Source organism: Diabrotica undecimpunctata, chromosome 7 (genome assembly GCF_040954645.1).
Source record: "Diabrotica undecimpunctata isolate CICGRU chromosome 7, icDiaUnde3, whole genome shotgun sequence".
Taxonomy (NCBI): Eukaryota; Metazoa; Arthropoda; class Insecta; order Coleoptera; family Chrysomelidae; genus Diabrotica; species Diabrotica undecimpunctata.
Genome location: NC_092809.1, coordinates 81,486,703 through 81,505,873, shown reverse-complemented (window position 1 = coordinate 81,505,873; position 19,171 = coordinate 81,486,703). Strand labels below are relative to the sequence as shown.

At 35.6% G+C, this 19,171-nt stretch overlaps 1 protein-coding gene across 1 annotated transcript in view; it reads right to left on the bottom strand.

The window, feature by feature from the left end:
* Smr (nuclear receptor corepressor smrter) overlaps nt 1–19,171 on the bottom strand; it is a 690,586-nt gene that overhangs the window by 557,829 nt on the left and 113,586 nt on the right. Inside the window, exon 3 of the mRNA XM_072537629.1 lies at nt 15,586–15,942. Coding sequence (XP_072393730.1) covers nt 15,586–15,942 — 357 coding nt within the window. The remainder of the gene's footprint in view (nt 1–15,585; nt 15,943–19,171) is intronic.

Below are 19,171 nucleotides of genomic sequence, written 5' to 3'. Positions count from 1 at the left end.
GGCGCGCGATCTTCAGATATTAACTGTTCTCTTCCTAACAAAATTCCTCTTTAAATATAAAACTCCGTTAGTTTCGGAATCCCCTAGAGCAGACATGAATTGACTCGAACATTGGGGAAGACCGGTTGTTGGCGGTGTTGGCAAGAATAACGGGAACTCCATCGAATAGACTGGTATTTTGGCGAAAGCACTAGAAGGCGGTCTTCGGCTGAAACTAGTTTTTCAACTGAGCGACGAAATAACTAGAACAGAACAGATATTAGTCATAATATATTTACAGTTTTATACGAAATAATTATCGTAACATTGCCACCCTCTTAAAAGATGGTTCCTCCTAGAACCTTGTCGGGACAGGAACTGGAACGGTATTCTGGTATCGGTAACTGGACCCTCTTTTACAACTTCCAGTTGTATAAAAACGAAGGGACGGTTTTCTCTCCGCACCAGTAACTATGCGGATTGCAACAGACTAACACCTGGACTTCGGTGTCTTTAAAGATCTCCTCCACCATACTTCGGATAACCCTGCAATCTAATTGGCGGCATTTTAACTTTGGCATGGCTAACTTTTGCACGTCGAACTCTAGTACCTGCTCTCTCAATTGAAGTAAGGCTTCCCATACATCTCGGTAGGTAGGTTGGTCACGGGCAGTGTCTTTTGTTACCAGGTAGAAAAGGTAACGTGATGCTTCTTGGAGTTTCAAGGCTTTCCCAGGAGCTGGCACTTGGCATTGAAGTTCTGCAACTCGACCGAACTTCCTTCGAAAGACGGATGCCAACCCTGGTGCGTCTTTGATACTGGCCGGGATAGTAAGGGCCAGCGAGTAGTCATCGGGGAGCGCGAGTAGATCTTGCTTTTCTTCAGTGGTAACACCATGTCTTGCTTTACCGGTACCTCCATAGGCACCCATGAATTCCTCAAACGTGAGGTCAGACACATCTTGGACTTGGTTTACTTCCACTTCTTCATCTACGTCGTGGTCACCTTCGAAAGACGCCAGCCGGTTATAATGTACTATCATCATCGGCTTTCCCCTCGGAATCTTGCTTATTCGGTAGATGACATCGTTGATCTTCTCCATAATTAAGTATGGGCCTTCCCAAAACTGCTGCAATTTGGGAGAACAACCTTTTCGCTTCTTGGGATTATAGAGCCAGACTTTGTAGTTCTTCTTAAAGCAACCTTTTTCTGCTTGTGTATCGTACCGTTTCTTCATTCGGTCGCTAGCGGTCTGAAGGTGGGAACGGACCAACTCGTGTACATCGTCCATTCTTCTTCGTAATTCGATCACATAATCTTCACCTGCTACATCTTCTCCAGGTCGACATCCAAACTCTAGATCACAAGGTAGTCGCATTTCACGTCCGAATAGGACTCTGGCTGGTGTCTGGCCTGTTGATTCGTTAACAGCAGATCTGTAGGCCATTGTGAAGAACGGAAGGTATTGGTCCCAGTCTCGCTGATGATCGGACACCACCTTTGTCAAATACTTGCCAACTGTCCTATTCATTCGTTCTAAAATACCATCCGATTGCGGATGATACGCGGTAGTTCTTGTTTTCTTCATGCCTAGTCTATCACATATTCCTTGGAATAGATCGCTTTCGAAGTTCTTGCCTTGGTCACTATGGATCTCCAAAGGCACCCCAAATCGGCTGATATATTCTTGGATCAAATTATCTGCAACGGTGGCGGCCTTCTGGTCTGGAAGTGCGTAAATCTCGACCCACTTAGTGAAGTAATCCATTACTACCAACATGTACTTGCCCCCATTTTCACTTTCTGGAAATGGCCCAGCGATGTCCAAAGCTATTCTTTCAAACGGGCTTCCAACATTATATTGTCTCATAGCTCTCCTTTTTCGGTAAGGCCCGTTACTCGTAGCACAAATAGTACATTTCTTACGCCAGTCTTTTACGTCGTCGGAACTGTTTATCCAATAAAACCGTTCCCGAATTCGCTGAAGGGTTTTCTTTACACCAAAATGCCCTCATGTTGGACTGTCGTGTAACTGACGAAGTACTTCGGCTATTCTGCTCTTTGGGATCACCAACTGTCTTCTCTTCTCTGAACCGTCATCGTTTTCCAGAACTCGTTTGAGCAAGCCTCTCATCTTTCATGATAAATAAGTCCCACTGAGCCCAATACGTCTTAAATACTGAGCATAGGTTTGATATTTCTTGTCAAGGTTGTCGACGGTTTTCCTCTTTCCATTTTCGAATTTTCTGTATAACTGGATCTCTTTTTTGTTCATCCAAAAATATTGAAGGTGTGGGATGCGCATACTGGGATAAAAATAATAAAAACTTAAAAAAATAAATTCAGCGGTGATTTTTGAAAAAGACTTTTGAACTTTTGAAAAGTATTGTTCGTCGGGAACATCCGCGTAGTTCGGTAGTAACCTTTGTACGAAAGAACATTTAAAAAAGTACGTATGTGCTTGTACAAAAATGCTGCTAGTAGAACTTTCAGTAAAACAGTTGCTTGAGCAACTGGAAGAACGCGATGAAGATTGCAGCGGGTCCAAGAAGATACTCCAAGAACGACTGAAGACTGTTCTTAACAAGAATGGAGAAGACCCAGAGATATTCCAGTTCCAGTCAGCAGAAGAAGCAGTTTTAACTAAACTAATTGATGGAAAATTCGAGACTGTTTCCAAAAGATTCGATGAAACGTCTCAAATGATTGAAAAAACTTCTAAAAAAATTGAAGAAACTTCTAAAAAAAATGATGATAAATTAGAGAACGTTTTCAAAATATTCGATGAGAAATTCGAAAATGTATCTCGAAGATTCGACGAGAAATTTGAAAATGTTTCTCAAATGATGGAAGAAACTTCTAAAAAGAACAATGAAAAATTTGAAGAAGTTTCTAAAACATTTGATAAGATACAGAAAAATGTAAACGACAAGATAGAAGACGTAGAAGAGAAGATCAAACAATTAGAGACGATGATAACCAATACAAAAGTGCTACCACCAGTTAGTACAGTAGCCTTAGATCCGGTAGTGAAAGAGGAATCACCGAGAGATGAAACGACACATAATATGAGATTCAAATTGCCACCATTTGATGGAAAGTCCTCTTGGTCCATATACCTTAGACAATTTGAAGCTATTACAACAGCCAATCATTGGACAGAACAAGAAAAGGCTGTTTTCTTGACTGCTGCTTTACGAGGTGATGCTGCAGATATCCTAAGATCGATTCCTAAGGGTCAAGAAAAATGTTACCAGACCTTGTTCACTCGACTAGACAAACGTTATGGAGATGCCCATCTACAACAAGTCTACAAGGCGCAACTAAAAAGTAGAATTCAACGAGCAAGTGAAAATTTGCAAGAGTTTGAAGCAGATGTTGCTCGTATAGCGCTGTTGGCCTATCCAGAGGCACCATACAACATTTTGGAAGAAATTGCTGTAGATGCCTTCATCAATGGGTTGAGAGACAGTGAACTACAGAAAGCTTTACGACTAGCAAGAGCGAAAGTTTTAGATGAAGCGCTCGCTATTGCCTTGGAACATGAAACAGCTAGTCAAGCTTCACGGAGCTATCGAGTACGAACCTCTGAAGAGAGCGACGAACAAAGCAATAAACGTCTAGAGGAAATCGTACGGAAAGTAGTTCGTAACATGATGCCGAAGAGACACGAAACCAGATGTTCGAATGATAGCGACGTAGGTCACATTCGCCGTAAATTGCAAGAAAATAATACAACAGTCAGAAAGCTAGAACAAATGGAACACAGGGCTGGAAAGAGTCATTTAAATGCTAATGCTAAGTAAAGACGGGCATACAGTGCAAATCGTAATTATTGTCTTGAATTAGAAGAACGACTTTGCCTCGTGAGACGAATCACCGTCATTAATGATCAATGGCAGCCTCAACAGCTACAAGACGCTCAAGCAGATGATTCATGTATAAAAAGAGTATTAGATTGGATGGGTCGAAGTGAAAGACCTTCTTGGCAAGACATTAGTGCATGTAGTCCAGAAGTCAGGTGTTACTGGAGCCAATGGAATTGCCTAGTGCTGAAAGATGATCTTCTGTATAGAAACTTTGAGAACGATGATGGTACAGAAACTAAGCTTCAGTTGATTGTACCTAAAAGTAAAGTGTCAGAAGTATTGCGTCAGTTGCATGACGGTGCATCAGGTGGACACTTTGGTATCACGAAGACTCTGCAAAAGGTTCGAGAACGGTTCTATTGGGTGAACTGTAAAGATGATGTAATAAGATGGTGCCGAAAATGTGAACTGTGTGCAACCAGTAATGGTCCAGTTGGTAAAAAGAGGGCACCCATGAGACAGTACAATGTTGGTAGTCCTATGGAAAGAGTAGCAATCGACATTGCAGGTCCACTTCCAGAGACAAATGATTTAAATAAATATATCCTGGTAGCCATGGATTATTTTACGAAATGGACTGAGGCCTATGCGATACCAAATCAAGAAGCTGCTACCGTTGCAGAGGTACTTGTTAAAGAATTCTTTAGCCGATTTGGTGTTCCCTTGGAGATCCACTCCGACCAAGGGCGAAACTTCGAGTCAACCATTTTCCAAAACGTTTGTAAATTGATTGGTGTCAATAAGACCAGAACGACACCCCTGCTTCCTCAATCAGATGGAATGGTCGAGAGAATGAACCGAACAATGGGTAAACACCTGTCCAAGGTTATATCAGAACATCAAAGAGATTGGGACCAGCACATTCATTTATTCCTAATGGTCTACCGCTTGGCCGTGAATGAAACTACAGGCCAGACTCCAACCTGCCTGATGTTAGGTCGTGAAGTTTGTTTGCCCTGCGACCTAGAGTTTGGCTGCAGAACTTCCGAAGAACATGTTGCAAGCGAAGATTATGTCGACCGCCTGAAGTTAAGAATGAACAACATTCATGAACTTGTCCGACAACACATCCAGTTAGCCAGTGACAGAATGAAAGATCAATACGATTCTCGATGCAAGAGTGAAAGCTATGAAGTAGGTGATCTTGTTTGGCTTTATAATCCACAACGTCGTCGAGGCTTGTCTCCTAAACTGCAAAGACAATGGGGGGGTCCGTATGAAATTAAAAAGAGAATAAATGACGTAATATCGTCCCCTACTCTGTTTAAAATATTCTTGGAAAAGACACTCAAACCATGGAGGAGAAAGTGCGAAGGAATGGGCATACCAGTAAGAGACGAATACCTATACACCTTAAGTTTTGCCGACGATCAAGTAGTCATCGCACAAGACGAAGAAGATCTCAGCTTTATGCTCAGAAAACCAGAAGAGGAATATAAAAACAACGGAATGGAAATAAACTTAGAGAAAACCGAATACCTAACAACAGAAAACAAGGATATGAGAAACCTAGAGATAGACGAGGGAAGACAAATAAATGGAACAGATAAATTCAAGTATTTAGGAACCATAATATCGAACCAGGGAACAACAGAAGAAGATATAAACAACAGACTGAGACAAACAAGAAACTATATAAGACAACTAAACTCAGTGTTGTGGGATAAGAACATTACGATAAAGACAAAAAAGAGAATATATAACACCCTGACAAGAAGTATCCTGACAAATGGGTCCGAAAACTGGACAATAAACAAGAGAAATAGAGGTAGAATAAGAGCAGTAGAAATGGAGTTCCTGAGGAGAAGCTGTAGACTTACAAAAAGAGACAGAATTGAAAACGCAGAGATTAAGCGGAGAATGGGAGTGCAATCAGACATAATCGACTATATAGAGGAGAAGAGACTATCCTGGTACGGCCACGTCAGAAGAGCGGACAGAGGACGCTGGATAAACAAAATCACAGAATGGAGCCCGATTGGAAGAAGAAAGAGAGGAAGACCCCGAAGGTCATTCAGAGATGAAATCGACGAGGCTATGGAGAAAAGAACCCTGCGAGATGGAGACTGGAATGACAGGGAAAATTGGAGAAAACGGTTGAGTGAAGGAAGACAGTGAAAACTGTGGAAATCCTTAGTAGTAGTAGTAGTAAATGACGTAATATACCGAATTAAGAAGTTGCCGAAAGGTAAGCCAAAAGTAGTTCACATAAATCGTCTTGCGCCTTATGCTGGCTCAAATGAAACAGAAGAAGCCCGAACCCTTCAACATGAGATCAAAGATGACCGGCGACTAAGCTTTAATGAGTTTATGTCAAATTACGCAGAGAGAAAGAGTGCTAGATTCGGCGTGACGACAGAAGTTCAGCAGGATCTTTTTAGTGTTCCGAATAACGTCTCTCTAGCCCACTGTGTTACCCAAGATCTTGACATGACTAAAGGAATCTCCTCTGTATTCTATAGGAAGTTCGGTTGTTTGGACGAGTTAAAAAACCAGCAGCCTAAAGTTGGAAGAGTACTGAGATTAGAAGATGGTCCTCGATCTTTGCTGTATATGGTGACCAGGAAGTCGTATGCAGATAGGGCAAGCTACAAGGATATATGGAGTGCTCTAACTAATTTGAAGAAAATCGTGTGCAATTATGACATCAAGAATTTGGCCTTACCCAAGATAGGCCATGCACTAGATAATCTGGATTGGAAGATTGTCAGAAGCATGCTTGAAGTGATCTTCCGAGAAACCGGCGTACGAATTACTGTGTGTTGTGTTAACCCGAAGAGATCGTGTCCTTCAAAGTCTGTAGACTGTTATTTCTTCTTGAGGGGTTCATGCAGAGCTGGAGAGCTCTGTAGATTCCGCCATCCTGGACCTACATCTGGAGCAGTGTAACGAAATAGTCCATACGTCATAATTCTTAGAAAGATAAATCTAGAAAACGTAAGAATCGGCATGTCAATACCGCCCGTCTTCGATGGTTCTTTCGATGAGACGAATTAGAGGTGAGACAACGCTAGAATATTCTCGAACCTAGTAACTGTAGTATATATAACTCACGATGTTATGAGTTAAGTTTAGTTGTTAATATACTATCGAACTGTAAAGCTATAAATAAATATACTTATATAAATTCGAACTGCTCGTTGTATTTAATCTCGCTACAATATATAATTCTACAGGAATATGTAACCTAAACCAGTTTAAAAAAAATTACATTTTATAAGTATTATACTCCTGCGTTTTGTAACCAGATGGTGCATGAATGGTTTTATTCTAAAAGAGAATTAATTTCAAAAAGCAATATGGCGGCAATTGCATTGTTCGTAAGAGGTAAGTGTACTTTTTTCTTTAAATATCAGTTTGAATAAAAATCAATCGCTGTTTATATTTCAGTGCAATGTTGAAAGTAGCGTTACTTCTTACTAATTGTAAATATATTTTATTGAAATTTGACTTTTTAAATATAGAAGTGTACCTCAGATTCGATGGGCACAAGTGTATCCAAAATGACTAAGTGTTATTTTTATTTTCAGAGTAAAATACCTTCAATAAAATATTTAACGGAGAATGAACTGCTAGAAGAGCTAGAAAATCTGTCCGATATAGAAGGATGTGTTAGTGATGACAGTGACTGCAAAGAAGAAATATAAGTAAGACAGAGAATTGACCATATGATAGATGTCTCAGAAACTCAAAACGGAGGGGAGGAGGAGGAGGAAGATGATAATGAACAGGGCGAAAACGATGGTAGCTATGATAACTTCATCACTCTTAAAAAATATGTAAAATGGTTACAGAACAATTACAGAACAAATGGTTAACACGACAATTACCTAATACAATAACCCGGGTGTCTAATGAAAACTGTTCTGCGGAATATCCAGTTACATATTTTCTGAGATATTTCCCCGAAAGTTTATTAGAAAATTTCGTTCAATATACTTTGCAAACTGGAATTGAGAAATTTGTGTCATGTAACCTGCAATTAGTATTCTAAGAGACTGTCTAAATTTCCAAAAACTGAGAATGTATTGGGACAAATCTTTAAAAATTTATATTTTTCAAGAATTTCAAGACACAATGACATTGAATCATTTTTTCAACCTTCGCACCCGTGTTGACAATCTGGAACCCAGATAAAGCAACAACAAACTATGGAAAGTTCGACCAGTTTTGAATCAGTCCTAAAGAGATGTAAAGAACTGCAGAAACAAAAGTTTGCAAAAACGAAAAAATCAAGCCCTTCAAAGGGAGATTGTGTATAAAGCTATACATCTAAAACAAACCCAATCCATGGGGAGTAAAACCGTATGTATTAGGTAGTGAAAGTGGATTGATTTACAATTTTCTTTTCTAATCTATCAAGGTAATGCCACAGAAATAGAACCTTCTTATTTGAAATATTGACAGGGTACAGCTATCGTATTGTAATTATCAAAAGTACTTGAACTTAATAAGCATGGATTGTATTGTGACAATTATTCTACAAGCTTTTACAAATTCCCAACTAAAAATCAATACTTGTTTGTTTTCTTGAATTTTTGAAAAATGTAAAAGATTTTTCAAAAAACGAGAGAGGATCAACGGAACAAATTAACTCTTCTGATTGAATTGTAGTAATCAGATGGTTAGATAGCAAGCCAGTGATAATGGTATCCATCTTCGTTGGGGTTGGTACAGAAGATGTTGTAAAACACTGGAATAAAAAAACAAAATGTCATTGACGTAAGTCGACCCGAAGTTATAAAAAAGTATAATAAGTCCATGCATGGGTGGCATAGATAAAACAGATGCTCTTATTGCGTTTTACAGAACAAAAAATCGTTGAAGAAAGTGGACTGTTCGATTAATCTTTCATGCAGTTGACATAGCCCTGACAAACACTTGGTTAGAGTATAAACGAGACATGCATACTTTAGGAATTCCAAAAAAAGATATCATGGACCGTCTACACTTTAGCATAAAAGTTGGTGAAGCCCTCATAAAAGTCAACTCTTTCAATAACCGAAAACGGGGAAGACCTTCAAGCAATACATCTAGTCCAGTAGTCCAGCAAAACGCCAAAACATTGAAAATAGACCTCTTACTGAGGTGCACTTTGATAATAATATTGGACATTTTCCAGAGCACCCACAGCTACCTTTACCTTTAAGATGTAAAAACCCTGGTTGTACAGGAAAATCAAGATGGAAATGTCGGAAGTGCAATGTCCATTTGTGCCTTCAAAAAGTAAGAAATTGTTTTTTATGTTTCATATGCGCTAGTTTTTTTAGATTTGTTAAGTACTTATGGGTACAAATGAAACCATAATAATTTTTTTATAGATACTTGTTAGACATTTTTTAATGTCCAAAAAGTGTTACACGAACCGTTTTAAGTACATTTAGCCAAAAAATATTTTTTCATTTGCTGAAAAAAAAACGGAACTGAAAGAGTTAAAATTAATCTAGCTTGTGGGGAATTAACAAATAAATGTACTATTACGAATTAATAGTAATTAAATTATTGAAATATATGTTTGCAATAAACAATCAAAAAACAATTTAAAGGTTAAGATGATTAAGATTAAGATTGGCATTAAGATTCAAATGATTTGCATTACACCATTCATGTACACGATTCAGTTCACTCTGCAAAAAATGACAATCATTAAGGTCGCTTATCAATGAATAAATCTTTAAATCATCGGCATAACATAAATATGGTGCAGAAATTGATTCACACAGATCGTTAATAAATAACAAGAACAATAATGGACCTAGATTAGAAGCTTGTGGAACCCCTGAAGAAGCTAGGTACTTTTCCTATTTGTAACCATTATAAGCAACAAACTGCGTTCTATTTGACAAGTAAGACCTCATAAAAGTTACGGCATCCTCAGAAAGACCAAAGAGACACAATTTAGAAATACGCCGTGGTGAATTCTGTCGAACGCCTTCGTAAAGTCAGTATATATGACGTCAACTTGACTTCTATTATCTAGGGCCGCTGAGATATATTGTGTCACCATTAATAAGTTTGTCACAGTGGACCGGTTGGAGACAAAACCATGTTGATATTGAGACAGCTGATTACGAGTGCGTGAGTAAATACGATTATACAAAACTATTTCAAAGACTTTCGATAGATTGCAAATAATGGAAATTGGTCTGTAGTTTTCTACCTGACCCTTTTCACCAGTTTTGAATATTGGGCACACTTTTGACTCCTTCCAGAGACTCGTATATTCCTTGTTAAGAAGACATAAATTAAAAATTTTTAATAGTGGCACAGTTAAGGCACCTATGCAATCCTTAACCAAAAAGGATGGAATATTATCAGGTCCACACGTCATTTTGTCTTTCAATTTCTTACTAGCCAAAATTATCTCAGACTCTAAAATAGGATAAAAATTTAAGTAATCTGAGTTAATTGAGGAAGAGTTAGCCTTGAAATTAATATCTGATGACAGAAAAACACTCTTGAAAAATTCTGCAAACATATTCACAATATTTTGTGGGTCGGACGTAGTAATGTCATTATATTTCATCACACCAGGAATTCTTGAACTATTATTTTTCGAATTTACGTATGACCAAAACTTCTTGGGATTCATGGATAAAGCAATTTGGATATTCTCGACATATACATTGTAGGCCAAACTGATTTTTGATTTGACAAGGTGTCTTAACCGTTGAAACTCAAGCAAATCACACTGATTTTTGAATCGTTTAAACTTTTTTCTAAACTTTGCTTTTAATTTGATGTTGTGAATGATATCAGCATCGAACCAGGGTGGGTATTTATGGCTAAAGTTGTTGTAAACTGGAATATACTTATTAAACACAGAAAAAATCTTATCATAAAAGTTATTTAAAGTTTCATTAACGTCATTAGAAGTATCCAGAGAGTTCCAATCCATTTCATACAGTTCTCGATATAAAGCAGGAAAATTTGCTTTTTTAAAGTTGTAAGTTAATTGCTCAAAACCATACCTAAATTTAGGCTCTTTTACAAATATATCCGTAAATATTATTACAAGAGCTGGGTGATGAGAGTCTTCATAGACCAAAGGTGAGTCATCATGCTTCACTTCACAACTGAAATGCGATAAGACCAAATCCAGCAGTCTACCCAAGTGATTAACAACATTGTTAAATTGTCTAAGGCCAGTAGAGCCCGCAAAACTTAAAACTACAGAAGTTTTGAAATCAGACATATCATTATCTATAAACCTTGAAACATTGAAATCGCCTAGTACTATGCAGTCATTAATTAAGTAATCAAATTGCCCTAAGCAATCGAGAAAATATTCAAAGTCTACCAAACTTAACCTATCAGGTAAATAAACAACAACTATATAAAAATATTTGTAACCAATACGGCACTTGACAATAATAAGATCAATAAGTGGAAATTGTGCGTCGAGAGCCGTAATGTCCAATATTATGTTATGAAATCTTTTAACGCGAGCACTACACCACCACCCTTCACCTTGTCCACCTCATGGAATTTTTGGTATTTTCTGTATACGACATAATTATTCGGAAAGAGTTCCATACTCGAAACATCACTGAGTAACCACGTTTCACTTAATGCTATGATGTCGAATTCACAATCACTAACGTTGGCATTAAACAATGAAATTTTGCTATTAAGGCCGCGTACATTTTGATAATAACATGTAATTTCAACTTGTTGGGATTTACTTGATCTGGAATTGCTGGACACATTTAGTTTAAAGAGCTCTCAGTTTTACTGACTATGGTAGGTCTACCCCTTACATACTTAATGATCAGATTTTGTTCTCCATTGTCTGTTCGACGTTTCAGTTCTGTCTGGAGTTCATTTAGGTATTGTCTAAGTAGATGTGGCTAATTTATCCTTGATACGCAAAATAGACTTAACCTGCGCGGGTGTTGAAAAGGTCGCTTTCATTAGACGGGCCTTATTAGATCGTTTACCAATTCTGTGTACATGTCTTGCAGAAATCAGATTTGTATTACCACCTTGTATTGTAGTTAGAATATCATCTTATATACTAAAACGTTAAGCCCTTTTCTTGTCCACCACTTTACTCAAAAACCATATTAGATAAGTAAAATATTTTTTCGGAATATTATTAGTATTACGTATGAGATTGTCAAGATATACTTTTGGTACAAAAATTCACTTCCGGTTTTGAGATGACCGGAAGTTAAAATTTACTTTAAGTTTTACACCCCACAATGTATATATGGATCGAAAGGTCTCGTCGAGACGAATCTAAATATGAACTTCCGGTTGCGATCCGACACCGGAAGTGACCCGAAACGCGCATAAAATGTCAAGATAGAGCAAATCTGACACCGGATTCGTGATCAGCATGCAAAATTAACTGCTAAAAATGATATCCATGTCGACATTTGATGAACTAAAAATTCCATTCCGGTTTTGAGGTCGACTTCCATAATCACTTTTTTTTTACTTGCATTATTATGGATGAATGTTATGTATATTCTTGCTTATATTGTTTGTATTGATCTCTTAATTTTTCTCGCAAAATAAAAATTTCATTTAAAAAACTCGATGTCGAGTTGGTCCGCTAATTTACTTTATTATCTTCCATAGCAGAATTAGTTTCTGGGACGTTATACAAAATGATATTGTGCGATCGATTAATACGGTCCATGGCTTCTTCGATTATCTCTTCCTGATGTTCGGATTGTATTGTAGGATTAATATTAGCTATTTTCCTTTCCAGCTCCTGCATTTTAGTTTCCACAAGATTCGTTAAAAATTGCTTTAATTGAACAAACTTGTCCTCTCCGTTGCTACAAGTATTACATAGTACTTTGATATTTTTACTACGCATTCGTATAATCCGACTGACATCCTCGCCCTGTAAGCCAATGCATGAAGTATGCAAAGAATTCATACATCCTGAACATTTTATAATTTGAGTGTTTATGGTAGATTGCTTACAGTTTATACACACAGGCATAATTAATTATTTTTCGTCCAATTTTCATCAATTAAATAGCAATTATACTTTGTAGGTAAATAATCGATATTCAACAAATGATAAATTAAACCAGTTTTTTTGCCTGTGTGCTGATATGAAAGGCAATATAACCAATTGTTGCATATATCGGGATTCACAAAGGATGACCAATAAAAATAGGTACTCACGGTTGTGGATCTTGTGATAATAAACACTTTGTGAAAATTTCACTAAAAACTGACTTGTATAACTCAATTAAATGTTTAATGTGAGGCACAAATGTTTTTCGACTTTTATGTATAATACTTATGATACATTTATGATGTAATGATTAATTTATACAACCATATTTGAATTTAAACATTGATAGTCCAAAATGTACTTGTGGTCAGATGGGTACCCCACAACATAAAATTTTAGACTGTTCTCTTATCTCTAATAAGGTTAATATTTTTTTTTAATTCGCTGTATTCTTTGACCGATGTCCACCATCCCATTAATTTGTAGCGTTTTAAATTTTTCTTTTAACTACGAAATATTGATATGTTAAAAATTTCTAAAGACGGCCCTATTTGTCTGTTTGCAACGCAGTTAAAATGTTAAGATATATTTCCTTCTATTTTTGTTTACGTTGTTGAATTTAAGTTGAGAAATATCTCAAGGTTAATTTTCGGGTGGATTCATCAAATCGTAGGCAATGCGGGAAAAGAAGGGGTGTTGCTAACCGGCGATTGAAATAAAAACGAAAACGACAGTTGAGTGGAGTTGAGTTTGGGAAGGAGATTCGACGATTCGAGTTTGAAGGGTGTGTGATATTCTTCTTAATCACCAAGCCGATAAATTTGTGTAATGGTTTAAATTCCAAGACCGGTAAAGTGGTAATTACTCTCCGTAATATGACGGATTAGATCGGCGCTCCTGAATTGTGGAAATGGTTTCCTTTGTTCCAGTGGAGAATTTGTCTATTTAGTTCTAACCCCAGAGATAGATAGCAAGTTGTTCAAAGTTAAGTGAAATAAGTGAAAATAAGGTAACATTCAATATATTAAATTTTTCCAAATTAGACAGTTTTTGCTAAAACTAATAATTGCTTTCATTTAAATTTAAGAATTGGTAATAATTAGAATTATATTGTAAACTAGGCGTGGTTGCTGTCAATCTTTTGTTTCTTTGTCATCCGAATTGAGTGTTGACATATGACAGCTAACTCTAATTTGTTTTTGTTGTGACAATTTTTAATTTGCTTGTATAGAAAGGTGTTTTATAGAAAAAGTTAAATCTTATATATTTTCATGAACAAGGATATCCTTCATTTTTAATTTAGCCATATTAATAAGATAACCTAGGAACCATTTCGAAGAATTTTGTAGCAATCTCCCTTTGTAAACAGGCAACACATGTAAGTTTTTTTGTAATTTTGTATTTTGCAACTTTTAATAATTTTTGTGCAATCTGTATGTTTGATAACTGTTTGTTTGAGACAAAAATAAACGTTTGATTTGTTTCTCCAACCATTTTGTTTATTTTACTTTAGAAAAATCTCCTAACCCCTATTTGTGTTCCTTTATTTTAAGGAAAAAGAAATTTTCTTTCTTGCAGCAGGAAATTTTCTTCGAAGCGGCGTCCGAATAAAAATAGCTAGAGGTATTTCTTCTTGTCTTTATTTGTCCATTTGTCCAGGAGATTTATGTAAGTATCCCTTTGTTTCATATTCTGGTAGTTACCCCAATCCGACACCCTGTCTTTTACTTATCCACGACCCCAGCTCTCCAACTAACCCCTGAGCGCCCGTTCGCATAGTAGCGTTTATTTTGCTTGCCCTATCTTGACCCCCATTAGTTTCTGTCCCCAATTTTATAAGTACCCCTATTTTCTTACCCTATGGTAGGCAAAATAATATCGTTACAAATTTAAACTATTAACATTAGAAAACAATGCGTTTTTATATAGATTATTATATAAACAGGTTTTATATATAAAACTCAAATTGTAATTGTAAATATAGAGTAAGTATTCTTTTTTTTTGTATTTTGAAGTATTTGTTAGAATATAAAAAAAATATACTGAAAAAAAAAAATAAATAAAAAATGTAAGAAATTAATAAAAAAAAAGAATAAAGAGAAAAAATAAGGAACTTGGACAGTCCATAATAAAGTAGCAATCGAATTAAGTAGATAGCTGCAGAATAGTTTGCTGTGGAACTCTATCAACATAAAATTAAAATAAAATCTTAAAATGGAAATATCAGTAAATTTTTTAAGTATCAGTAATTTAGTTAATATAAATTCTTTATACTATTAAAATAATCTAAACAAGATTTTTTGGTCAGTCTTTAATTTCCGTATAATTTGACTAATCCTAACATGTTTCCCAAACGATCAGGTAATAACGTGTTACAAACAATTGCAACGCAATTGCGACCACGGGAGGATGTCCGAACAAAATCGACTCTCTGTGCATCTATGCTACCGAGATCACAAAACAGTTGCGAGCACAATCGGTTTCATACCAGAGTTTTTAAACAGTTGCGCCGTGGGCGCTGATCCTTAAAGTAATTAATTTGATATTTAGATGAGACATTACTTACTAATAAAATGGGTGATAATTGCAATCGATATACTTCACAATATACGATTCACGATATACATATGGGAAGAGGAGTGATAAAAAGCAGTGAATAATAATTATTCGCTGATAATAGTGCATAAGATCATATACTTTTAACATCAGTTCACACTTTAGTTTTATCGTTATTAAAATAAAAATAACAAACTTACCCTAGTATCAATTCTCAATGGTTGATTAATGCCATCTTTGTCTTGAAGTCTCATCTTTTTTAACGGTTGTTGGCTACCCGTATATCCTCCATGTCCGCTTCCAACGCTCCCATCAACACATACCACCCCTGAAGACGTTTGTTGAATAAGAGATGAATGATTCCTAAGACGAGCTCCAGGTCCATATTCTGGATGAAGTAAGGATATTCGATTTTGACGGTAATCCCGATGGTGGAAGACATTGGAGATAATTGGTGGTACAGAAGGCTGTGATACTGGTGCGGGAGACAATTGCTGTTGCTGTTGTGATGGAGCTGATGATTGTTGAGTTTGATATCGTTGCTGTTGTGGAGAATTCTGTAACAAGTATTTCTCTGTGATTTATACCCATAAAATAATAAAATAAAATTAACGAATTTTCTATAAACAGATAAAATCGAAATCGAATATTATCGAATACGAAAAAGAATATCCTGGCTTGCTAACCTGAGAGCATGGTATGGAAATACCTCAACACAGCTATTCCGTATAGCAACCAACAAAGTCATCATAGCCAGAATGATCGCCAACGTTCGGAACAGACAGGCACCCTAAGAAGAACTTTTTCAACTGAGTCAATCCAAATTCATTCTCTGTAGACAATAGTGATGTAACGAATGTCAGTTTTTTTGACCATTCGCGAATGCGAATGCAAATATATGCCACCGACATTCGCGAATACGAATGCGAATATTCAGTTTTTTTTTAATTTGGCAAGTTTAATTGTCTCCGGCACTGCCGGCAGTCTCATTTGCGTGAGGTGTGTAGTTAGATAAGTTCAGATAAATTTAGTAATTCAGCAATTTTCAGAACAATTATACAAATCATGTACTGTATTACAGTGTAGTGTACATTATAATATGTATCTTGTTCCGAAAATTGCTGAATTAATAAATTTATCTGAACTTATCTAACTGAAGTCGAACTGTTTATGTTTTTTTGTTTAAACTCTTTACATAAAAACACAGACTATTTTTAATTTGTAGTTTAAGAATTGTAATGTAAATGTAAGTGTTTTGTACAATTGATTTTATATCTGTGAAGGATCGGTTTGACATCATGGTCATGAGCATTCAAATTTAAGAACTGAGGTTTTGTTAGGCTAATCAAAAGTTTAAAGTTTTGTTGTTTTCTTGTTTCAAGTAAAGAAAATTTTAAGTAAAATTGGTTTTCACTTAATATAAATGTATGTAGATTTAAAATCTTATTATTATAAAAATTTGATTTATTTTCTTGTATGCTGATTGACAAGATAACGACAGAATTTGATAATTGTTTTATTCGTTTATATAAAATAAAGAAAGTAAATTTTTGTAATACAATATTTTTTTTTATTCTTATCCTTCTCTATACCGATAAAAGACAACTAGAAAATCTTTGAATCCATCGAACACAGGTAATATAAGGAGTTTATTTTACTTTTAATAACAAATAAGTTATATTTTTTCATTGGCTCAATAAACTAAGATTAAAGTCAAAATAAACAATCATAACAATATATATATATATATATATATATATATATATATATATATATATATATATATATATATATATATATATATATATATATATATATATATATATATATATATATATTGTTATTACGAACATGCTTTCGGCATGGCCCATATAACGGTTACAACTCTAAAAAGGCATTAAGAACATTCGCGATGTATCGAGTGCAAGGTAGAATAACACGTCACGTAGACGAATTAGAGGTGTGACTACGCCAGAATGTTCTCGAACATAGTAACTTTACTATATATATGTAACGATGTTATGAGTTGAAGTTAGTTGATAAGAGAGTACCGAACTGTAAACTTATAAATAAATATATTTATATAAATTCGAACCGCTCGTTTTATTTAATCTCGCTTAAGTTGGTGTCCGGTGTGATATTTAGAAATAAATTCAGCAGTAACTTTTGAAAAAGACTTTTGAACTTTTGAAAAGTATTGTTCGTCGGGAACATCCGCGTAGTTCGGTAGTGATCTTTGTACGAAAGAACATTTAAAAAAAGTACGTGTGTGCCTGACCAAAGATGCTGCTAGTACAACTTTCAGTAAAACAGTTGCGTGGCAACTAGAAAAACGCGATGAAGACTGCAGCGGGTCAAAGAAGATCCTCCAAGAACGACTAAAGAATGTTCTTAACAAGAATGGAGATGATCCAGAGACATTCCATTTTCAATCAGCAGAAGAAGCAGTTATAATGAAGATTGAAGAGAGTTCCAGAAAAAAATGATGAAAGATTCGATGAAACGTCTCAAATTATTAAAGAAATAGCTAGACAAAACGACAAGAAACTTGAAAATGTTTCTCGAAGATTCGACGAGAAATTTGAAGAAGTTTCTAAAACATTCGATAAAGTAGAAGAGAAGATCAAACAGTTAGAGAGCATGATAACTAATACAAAACTGCTACCACCAGTTAATACAATAGCCTTAGATCCGGTAGTGAAAGAAGAGTCACCGAGAGACGAAACGACACATCATATGAGATTCAAATTGCCACCATTTGATGGAAAGTCCTCTTGGTTTCCTTGACTACTGCTTTACGAGGTGATGCTGCGGATATCCTAAGATTGATTCCTAAGGGTCAAGAAAAATGTTACCAGACCTTGTTCACTCGACTAGACAAACGTTACGGAGATGGCCATCTACAACAAGTCTACAAAGTACAAATAAGAAGTAGAACCCAACGAGCAAGTGAGAGTTTGCAAGAATTTGAAGCATATATTGCTCGTATAGCGCTGTTTTTTAATAATGAATATTACATAAAAAAGAATTTTTTATGTAATATTCATTCGAAACATATGCATTGGTTAAGATCTCAGTTAAAAAAGATGCTAATAAATTAGTAGGGGCACCAATACATGGCACAATACATATTTTTGTTATTGTTTTTATGTAAATAATCGGTAATGATGTACGTAGATCTAGCTATAAGTATGTCCCTCTGATGCACATCAGTGACAGAATGCATAATTGTTTCAATGTCAGCCAACATATCCTTGATAGGGATATCTTTCCCGAAGATAGGTTCTATGCTGAACTTAGGACCCAAAGACAAAAATCTAGAGATATCATCTGGTAAAGTTACATTGGAAAGGTTCTTAATCCAGCCCGGCTTTGTCTTTAGTTTTAAGTTTAGCTCAAGATTGAATAGCCTATTATATTTGTTAGTGTTACTTAATTTGGTTTTGTGAAAAGTTCTGTTATATACAACTTGTTTACTATAGTCAGAATCCAGAAATCTAGGCAGTAAATTCTTGGAAGTAATAGTGATGGTTCATTGCTATTGTAGGTCTTTCAATGGCGTACGAAAAATATCATAAGAAGTTACGACAAAGCTACTTGTATTAAATAAATATGTACCTATTTATAATTATGTTAGTTTTAATATGATTATTGTTGACATTTGGGTTATTATATATAGTAATATAATATACATGGTGTTTGGTAACGAATGGCCATAACTTAATCTTAGATTCCTCAGATTAAAATAGGCCAATTTAAACTAACTTACTTTAGTACGAAAGTTGA